The sequence below is a fragment of the Chlorocebus sabaeus genome, chromosome 29 (assembly GCF_047675955.1).
Source record: "Chlorocebus sabaeus isolate Y175 chromosome 29, mChlSab1.0.hap1, whole genome shotgun sequence".
In the NCBI taxonomy this organism is placed as follows: Eukaryota; Metazoa; Chordata; class Mammalia; order Primates; family Cercopithecidae; genus Chlorocebus; species Chlorocebus sabaeus.
This window is the reverse complement of record NC_132932.1, coordinates 3,992,305-4,002,463: the sequence shown is the minus strand read 5'-3', so window position 1 is coordinate 4,002,463 and position 10,159 is coordinate 3,992,305. Positions and strand designations below refer to the sequence as shown.

The 10,159-nt window shown below is 39.3% G+C and overlaps 1 protein-coding gene across 1 annotated transcript; it reads left to right on the top strand.

Annotated features, from left to right (window-relative positions):
- Positions 1 to 3,576: 3,576 nt before the first annotated feature.
- LOC103231322 (olfactory receptor 11H4) lies at positions 3,577 to 7,979 on the top strand. The gene is made up of 2 exons (XM_007990621.3): positions 3,577 to 3,622; positions 6,247 to 7,979. Exon 2 carries the CDS (start codon positions 6,258 to 6,260, stop codon positions 7,200 to 7,202), a length of 945 nt encoding a protein of 314 aa, XP_007988812.3. The 5' UTR covers positions 3,577 to 3,622; positions 6,247 to 6,257; the 3' UTR covers positions 7,203 to 7,979.
- Positions 7,980 to 10,159: the final 2,180 nt, after the last annotated feature.

Here is a 10,159-nt window from a genome sequence, read left to right as displayed (position 1 = left end):
TAAGATCAGAGCAGAACTAAATGAATTTGAAACAGAAAAAAAAAAAATAGAAAAGATAAATGAAACAAAAAGCCAGTTCTTTGAAAAGGTAAATAAAATTTGATACACCATTAGCAAGATTAACCAAGGAAAGAAGAGAGAAAATCCAGATAAGCTTGATTAGAAATGAAATGCGAGATATTACAACGGATGTCACAGAAATGCAAAAGACCATTTAAGGCTACTACAAACACCATTATGTGCATAAACGAGAAAAGCTAGGGGAGATGGTAAATTTCTGGAAAGATACAACCCTCCCAGCTTAGGAAGAATTAGAATACCTTGAATTCTAGAATATCTAGAATCAGGAAGAATTAGATACCTTGAACAGACCAATAACAATCGGCAAGATTTAAACAGTAACAAAAAATTACAAACAAAAGAAAGTCCAGGATGAGAGGGACTCACAGCTGAGTTCTACCAGACATTCAAAGAATAGGTACCAATCCTATTGATACCATTCCACAAGATAAAGAGGGAATCCTCCCTCTGTCATTCTATGAAGACAGTATAACCCCAATACCAAAACCAGGAAAGAAAATAACAACAACAACAAAAAAGCAAATTACAGACCAATATCCCTGATAAACATAGATGCAAAAATCCTTAACAAAATACTAGCTAACCAAATCCAACAACATATCAAAAAGATAATCCACCATGACAAGTGGGTTTCATACCAGGCATGCAGGGATGGTTTAACATATGCAAGTCAATAAAAGTGATACATCATATAAACAAAATTAAAAACAAAAATCACATGATCATCTCAATAGATGCAGAAAAAGCATTCGACAAAATCCAGCATCACTTTATAATTAAAACTCTCAGCAAAATTGGCATACAGGGGACATACTTCATTATAATAAAATCCATCTATGACAAACCTACAGCCAATATAATACTGAGTGGGGAAAAGTTGAAAGCATTCCCTCTGAGAACTGGACCAAGATAAGGATGGCCACTCTCACCACTGCTCTTCAACATAGTACTGGAAGTCTTAGCCAGAGCAATCAGACAAGAGAAAAAAATAAAGGGCATCCAAATCAGTAAAGAGGAAGTCAAACTGTCACTGTTTGCTGATAATATGATTGTTTACCTAGAAAACACTAAAGACTCCTCCATAAGGCTCCCGGAACTGATAAAAGAATTACCCTGAGGCCAGGTGTGATGGCTCATTTCTGTAATCCCAACACTTTGGTAGGCTGAGGCAGGAGGATCACTTGAGCCCAAGAGTCTGAGATCAGCCTTGGCAACATACTGAGAGTCTGTCTCTACAAAAATTGAAAAATATTAGCCAGGCATGGTGTCATACACCTGTAGTCTCAGCTACTTGAGAGGCTGAAGTGGGAAGATCAATTGAGCCTAGGAAGTCAAGACTGCAGTGAGCCAAGTATTGTACCATTTCAGCCTGGGCAACAGAGCAAGACCCTATCAAAAACCAAAAAAGTACCTGAGGCTGGGTGATTTATAAAGAAAAGAAGTTTTGTTTGACTCATGATTAAGCAGGCTATACAAGCATGGCACCAGCATCTATTCAGCTTCTTCTGAGGAAGCTTTTACAGCAAAAGTGAAAGTACGGCAGGCGTGTCACATGGTGGTGACAGAGAGAACAAGAAAGGAGGTGCCAGGCTCCTTTAAATCACCAGCTCTTCCATGAACTAAGAGTGAGAACTCACTCATTACTGCAGGGAGGACACCAAGTCATTCATGAGGGATCCACCCCGATGATCCAAACAACTCCCACTACGCCCCACCTTAAACATATTTCAGCATATGATTTGGAGGGGACAGAACTCCAAACCATAGCACTAAATATAGAAAATACTGATACAGGAGCTCGATCCAAAGATTTTTATTTAATTTGTCTGCCATAATACCTGGATATCAGGAGGTTTTTTCTTTTTTACTGTGTGACTCTAGCCAAAGAAAGGGTTAAACAGCCCCCCAGGTGTTTCTAATGACTGGCCTACACCACTGCTAGTCACGTGTCCTGTGAACCAGCAAGGTCAGCATTACCTAAGTGCTTGTTAGAAAATCACTCTCTCAGGTCCCAACCTGCTGAATCAGGCTCTGCAATTTAACAAGATGTCCAGGTGATTCATATGCACATTAAAATTTGAGAACTCCTAGAACAGACTTTCACTGAATCTCAATTTCACTTACAAGCTGCCCCAGTAGCCATCAATGAAGATATTCTCCTTGCTCATCATTGTCAACTTTCCCTAGGAGGCATCTTTGAAGAAGTAGATTAAGAGGATCCAAGGAAGAAATCCCAATTTTTCAGGAGAAAAACAAAAGGCCAATTATTTTTGTTTAAACTGAAGCTAAATCTATTTCTAATTTGCACTAGTTTCAAATTCTCCACTGTTAGAAAGTGAAATGAGTGGAAACTGACAATTTGACTAAATTTGTCGATTAAATGACTTCTCTACATAAACAATTTTGGAATTCCTTGCACATTAATTACACGTCATCAAGGTCACTCAAGGCAGCTCTTTCCCAATACCAACCATGTGGTCTTTACAGTGAAAGACTTCAAGAAAATTTAGTGAATTTAATTTTTAAGTGACCAATAGAATATAGTGTTCTGTTCCTCTATGTTAAAGCACTTCATTTAAGCTACAGAGAAAAGATGTGTTCATCAATATGTCTCAGTTTCAGAATTAGAGTCATAGGCAAAACTACCATTTATTTCACTGATTCCCACAGAGGGTGATTCCTTAATGGAATGCAATCTCTTTGCAATAGAAAGCCTCCTGCAATGTGTCTGTAATTCCTGTAACTCCACCAGCTCCTCTGCTTCCCTAATTCTAGCCAATATACTAGAATTAATAATATATATATATACAAGCTAATATGCTGAATTCTAGGTGAGCCCCCAGTGCGGGAAAGAGAATGCACTCCAGGGAAACTTGGGTAAGCCACTGAGAGCACATGGGGAGAAACAGGGCTTTACAGTAATCCCTGGGAGAAAACATAGATTTAACACTGATTCGCATGTTAAACCTCTCAGCAAATTCTGACAAAAACCTCTAGGGTCTCCGGGAAGGAAGGAAGGGCGGGCGATAAACCACATATGATGCCCTCAGCTGCAGTTTTCCTCATCAGAGCCAGTGAAGAGGAGATGCTTGATGCTGAGGTTATGCTCAGCTCTGCTATGCCCACCACTCACTCCAAGCTGAGCCAGAAAAGCCATCATTGTGGGTAAGAAACCACTGCTGTGATCTACTACAGAGTCCCTTTGACTTTATAAACCTGATTAGGCACTGTTTCTCTGCGAAGACTCAAAGGAGGCAGTATAACAGTTCAGTATAAAAGTTGCATATGTGAATCCAGGACATTCATTGGGTAAAAAGTCATGCCCCTCTCTGAGCCTCATTTATAAAATGAAGTTAGATTATTATACCATTTCTTCTAATTCTATGATTTTATGGTTATTAACAACCATCTTTCTGAAAACAATCTTACTTTCCAGCAGTTATCAGGTGGTATGTTCCTTCTCTCAGGATACCTAGGAAGACAATACACTAAGTGAGGGGCATTCGAAAGAAGGCTATCAAATCAAGCCATCACACTTGGGGTGGGTGGATTGGTGGGTTGATTAGTTGGTTGGTAGCTTCTTGTACTGGAAAGGAATACAGTACATGAAAGAGCTGGTCTCAGCTGGGCACGGTGGCTCACGCCTGTAATCCCAAGACTTTGGGAGGCTGAGGCGGGTGGATCACCAGGTCAGGAGATTGAGACCATCCTGGCTAACATGGTGAAACCCCGTCTCTACTAAAAATACAAAAAATTATCCAGGTGTGGTGGTGAGCGCCTATAGTCCCAGCTACTCGGGAGGCTGAGGTAGGAGAATGGCGTGAACCCCGGGAGGCAGAGCTTGCAGGGAGCCGAGACCACGCCACTGCACTCCAGCCTGGGCGACAGAGCGAGACTCCATCAGAAAGAAAGAAAGAAAAAGGAAGGAAGGAAGGAAGGAAGGAAGGAAGGAAGGAAGGAAGGAAGGAAGGAAGGAAGGAAGGAAGGGAGGGAGGGAGGGAGGGAGGGAGGGAGGGAGGGAGGGGGGGGGGAGGGAGGGAGAGAGAGAGAGAGAGAGAAAAGAAAAGAAAAGAAAGAAAGAGCTAGTCTCCCAGGATTGTAGCTCAAACAATGATATATCTCAAAAAACAGGAGAAACAGTATGTTTGTGGCATAAAATAATGAATATTCCATTCTAATTACCTAACTATTCCAAGATAGCATTTTGGAGACTTTGGAGGGTGGTGGTATACAGAACTTTGTGGAATCAGTTTATTCCATCAATGCAAAAATTCTGAAATTGATTACTTGGGTATTTCTATTAAGCTCTCCACCGTCTGATCACTCCATTACTTATCTATATTTCTCCAAGGCTTCAGGAAAAACAATGTTGCTGCTAATAAAGCACTTACAGAGAAGGGTAGTAGAAAAGATGAAATGTAGTGTGAAGCTGTCAGTGTATAATGGAGAATGTCCTAAACTGTTACTCTCATCAAGCAGGCATTCAGAACAAAGGGCAGAAGACTCAAATCTCACCATTCTGGTTCCCAATTTAAATCTGAGCCTGGACTTGTTCTCTGATCAGTGTATAGCAGAGAAAGGGATTTATTTATGCTTCATAAATAACAATCTGGAAATCACCTATTGAGCACCTTATTCAAGGAAGACTATAAACACATGTATTTTACATTCACTGTTGATTGCAAAGCTGGAAAACTTTAGAACTCAGATGCTCCAAATTTCCCTTTTTATGCATCCTTAAAGACTAGTAAAGAACTAGTGATGTTGAAGTTCAAATCTTTCTTCCCAAGACTACCTGATCCTTCCTTCAAATTCTGTGTTCTTTGTTGCCTTTCACATTTGTCTTTTTACATTTCTGACAAAGTTATAGCTGGTGACCCGCAATACACAAGACAAGAGATCTGAACTTAACAAGAAACTCAATATTGAAACTATATATATATATATATATATATTTTTTTTTTTTTTTTTTTTTTTTTTTTTTTTTTTTGAGGTGGTGTCTTGCTCTGTCACCCAGGCTGTAGTGCAGTGATGCAATCTCGGCTCACTGCAACCTCCACCTCGTGAGTTCAAGCAGTTTTTCCGCTTGGCCTCCCAAGTAGCTGGGATTACAGGCACATGCCACCACATCCAGCTAATTTTTGTATTTTTAGTAGAGATGGGGTTTTGCCATGTTGGCCAAGCTGGTCTCAAACTCCTGACCTCGGCAATCTGCTCACCTTGGCCTCTCAAATTGCTGGAATTACAGGCATAAGACATTATGCCCAGCCATAACTACCATTTTGGCTTAATCAGCAAATTTTAAGTATTAATCAAGTATAAAATTACTGTTGTTTAAACACATTTGTATATTTTATTTAATTCTTAAATACATAAACTTGTTGCTACTGAAAAGTACATACGTAGTCAAATATTTGAAAGGGTCCTTACCTTCCTTTCAGTAACCAATATTCTAATAGATAAGATTGCAGATAAAACCCCCTTTGACCTCAGATTCTTTTAGAAAATCCCTTTGTTCTCACTACCGAAAAAGCTCACTAAATAAACTAAATTTTTGTATTGAAAACATCATTTTCTTTATTTCATCTATATGGTATCTGATTACAAAAAGTAAGATAGTTCCTTTTTGTATAATATGTGTAAAAAACATAAAAATAAACACTGCAGATGTTTTTAAAATATTATCATGAAGTCGTATCTCCATGCAGCAGTCAATCTATTTTGTTTTGTTGTCAAAGATCTAACCCAACTTTACATCAGTTATCCTCAAAATATCTTTTCTAACAAGTTGGGCTAAATAAGAGAAAATTGATGAGCTCATGCTAGAAAATCCATAATCAACATTGGAAAAACAAATCAAAAGCTGAAAAGGTCTTCTCAAGCATCCAAGGAAAAGAAAGAAAATACATTTGTCTGGTTCCGCCACTAGTGTCGAAATTCCAGCTGCATTGGATGGTATTGGATTCTAGCAAAATAACACTGAGACTCAGAACCACAATCAGTTCAAAATATGGTAGGACGTATTCCCACCTGATCTCAGAATGTCTTGGGTATTTTCCTGTATGGCTCAAGTTCTCGTCTCAATAAAGTCCTTGAGATATGTAGCAAGCAATTGGATTATACTCCAAGAGACTTGGATTACACTCATGTCTTTCTTCTTCGTAGATTTAAGACCCATGAACAGGTCAGCAACACACGTCGTGACAGAGTTTATTCTCCTGGGATTCCCTGGTTGCTGGAAGATTCAGATTTTCCTCTTCTCATTGTTTTTGGTGATTTATGTCTTGACCTTGCTGGGAAATGGAGCCATCATCTATGCAGTGAGATGCAACCCACGACTACACACCCCCATGTACTTTCTGCTGGGAAACTTTGCCTTCCTTGAGATCTGGTATGTGTCCTCCACTGTTCCTAACATGCTAGCCAACATTCTCTCCACGACCAAGGCCATCTCATTTTCTGGGTGCTTCCTCCAGTTCTATTTCTTCTTTTCACTGGGAACAACTGAATGTCTCTTTCTGGCAGTAATGGCTTATGATCGATACTTGGCCATCTGCCACCCACTGCAGTACCCCGTCATCATGACCAGAAGGTTCTGTGGTAAGCTGGTGTCTTTCTGTTGGCTCATTGGATTCCTTGGATACCCAATTCCCATTTTCTTCATCTCCCGACTCCCCTTCTGTGGTCCTAATATCATTGATCACTTCCTGTGTGACATGGACCCATTGATGGCTCTATCCTGTGCTCCAGCTCCCATAACTGAGTGTATTTTCTATACTCAGAGCTCCCTTGTTCTCTTTTTCACTAGTATATACATTCTTCGATCCTATATCCTGTTGCTAAGAGCTGTTTTTCAGGTCCCTTCTGCAGCTGGTTGGAGAAAAGCCTTCTCTACCTGTGGTTCTCATTTGGTTGTGGTATCTCTTTTCTATGGGACAGTCATGGTAATGTACGTAAGTCCTACATATGGCATCCCAACTTTATGGCAGAAGATCCTCACACTGGTATATTCAGTAATGACTCCTCTTTTTAATCCTCTGATCTATAGTCTTCGTAATAAGGACATGAAACTCGCTCTGAGAAATGTCCTGTTTGGAATGAGAGTTCGTCAAAATTCATGAGCCAAAGATGTGCCATATTTATAAGTTCTAACGAAGAACAAGGTCGAGATGTTGTCAGTTCTTTAGCAGTCTTTTAGTCCTCAGACTGAGAAGTTAGAGGTTGTATATTTTACCTGGAAGTATGCCCAGCTGAAATACGTTTTCAACACTGACTCTTTAAACCTTAATTAACTGGTCATCGACATCCACTAAAAAGTTTCCAAGCCTGTCTTTATTAGAATGATAAAATGGAATTGCTATATGAAATGCCCTCCTGCTGTCATGCCCCATGGTTCACCATTGTATAACTTCTTACTCATAGCAACAAGACAATAAACCCAACTTTGTTCAACTGCAGGTATGTTCCTAGGAGTCTTTGTCTGATGGGAATCAATAGTAGCACAATACCCAGCAAACAGTAAGGCCTCAAACATGTTTTTTAAATATCTCTATCTCAATTTTTTTACTTACAACAATAATATGTGATTGTTGTAACAAACTCAAGCAATTCAGAAGAATTTCCATCTTCACTCCCATATTCACCAACTTTCCTCTCTGCTCCTCAGAGTCAATACATCTAAATCCCTCTCTCTGGTCCTCAACACCCTTCGTAATACATCCCCACCAAATCTATGTCATTTGTTTTCCATTTCTTCCCAACATCAGCCCTCAGTTCTAGTCAGGCCAGTTACTTTATTTATTCCACTCTATCATCTTTTCACCTTTTCTTAGGCTCGCTCTTTCTTTCTTTCTTTCTTTTCTTTCTCTCTTTCTTCCTATCCTTTCTTTCTTTCTATCTTTTTTCTTTCTTTCTTTCTTTCTGTCTTTCTTTTTTTTTTTTTTTTTTTTTTGAGACAAAGTCTCACTCTGTTGCCAGGCTGGAGTGCAGTGGTGTGATCTCAGCTCATTGCAACCTCCGCCTCCAGGGTTCAGGTGATTCTCCTGCCTCAGCCTCCCAAGTAGCTGGGACTACAGGGGCACGCCACCACTCCCAGGTAATTTTTGTATTTTTAGTAGAGATGAGGTTTCACCATGATGGCCAGGATAGTTTCCATCTCTTGACCTCATGATCCACCCACCTTAGCCTCCCAAAGTGCTGGGATTACAGGTGTGACCCACCACGCCTTGATAATTTTTGTATTTTTAGTAGAGACTGTTTCACCAAGCTGGCCAGGGTGGTCTTGAATTCCTGACCTCAGGTGATCCACCTGCTTTGGCCTCCCAAAATGCTGGGATTAGAGGTGTGAGCCACCAGGCCCAGCCTAGGCTTTTCTTTCAACCTCGAGAGCCTCACCTCATCTTCTGTCATGCAACTTGAGAAAGATATTTAACACTTAAATTCTTAAGTTCTTATTTTATAAAATGTGTATAATTCATGCCTTGTAACAATGTCATAAGAATTAAATCTGATCATTTCTGTAAGAGCCATAGCACAGAAAGAGACATATAGGAGATTCTGAGTACACATTGTTCTCTTCTCCTTCCTGTCTTTCAAACCTGACTATGGATACTTTTCTGACTATCTTTTAGATGTTTTGTAATCCTCATGGAAGCCTATATACTTAAAGATGGCTTATTTAAAAGCCAGTTGGGATGGATATATATTTTATATGAATTTATATGTAATTACATATCTCATACATATTTGTATATTTTATATACAAAGTTTATATAAATATGTAAAATATCCTCATATATGTATATATGTATATATAATATGTATGTGTATAGATATATGTATATATAGAGAGATAGATATAGATATAGATTAGATATAGATTTGGCAACCATAAAGGGATTGATTAGACGGCCAACTTTGAGTCAGACTTGTTGTGTCCTGGCTTATCTGCTTACTAGTAGTGTGACCTTCACAAGCAAGTTGCTTAAATACTATGAACTTCATCTGTAAGATAGGGTAATAATAACACCTTAGAATTGTTGGTTTGTTATGACTTAATACTTACAAAGCACTTAGAACGATGCCTGGCAAACAGTAAAGTTCAATAGAGATCAGCTTTAAAAAAATTATTCAACTGTAAAAGATCATGGTAGCTTTCAAAATCAGCTCATATAATTTTTCCATTTAACAGATACATTATGTTCCATTATATGAATGTTTCATCATTTATTCATTACTCTATGATAATATATTATAGCTTATATTTTATAATTAAAACAATGCTATAATTAATATTCTTGAATATGGCCTCTTAGAGCCACATTGATATTCCATAAGTTAGAAGAAGAGTTTATGGAACACTGGAAATGTGCATTTTTAATTACACTAAATACTGGTAAATTGGATGCCCTAAATAGTGTGGGACAAATGGTGCTGGGGCAAGTAGATATCCATAGACAAAATAAAGAAGTTGGATACCTATCTTACACCATTTACAAAAATTAATTCAAAATGGATCAAAGACCTAAATGCAAAAACTAAAATTACAAAACCCTTCACAACCTAGGATTAGGCAGTGGTTTCTTAGGTATGACACATAAAGCACAAAAAACTAAGGAAAAAAATCAGTAAGTTGGACCTTATCAAAATAACAATTTTTGTGCTTCAAAGGATACTATCAAGAAAGTAAAACAGGCCGGGCGCGGTGGCTCACGCCTGTAATCCCAGCACTTTGGGAGGCCGAGGCGGGCGGATCACGATGGTCAGAAGATCGAGACCATCCTGGCTAACATGATGAAACCCCGTCTCTACTAAAAATACAAAAAATTAGCCGGGCGAGGTGGCGGGCGCCTGTAGTCCTAGCTACTCGGGAGGCTGAGGCAGGAGAATGGCCTGAACCTGGGAGGTAGAGTTTGCAGTGAGCCGAGATCGCGCCACTGCACTCCAGCCTGGGCAACAGAGCAAGACTCGTCTCAAAAGAAAGTGAAATGACAACTGCTATGGCTTGAAGGTCCGTGTCCCCTCCCAAATTCATATGTTGAAATCCTAACCCCCAGAACAATAGTGCTGGGAGGTGGGG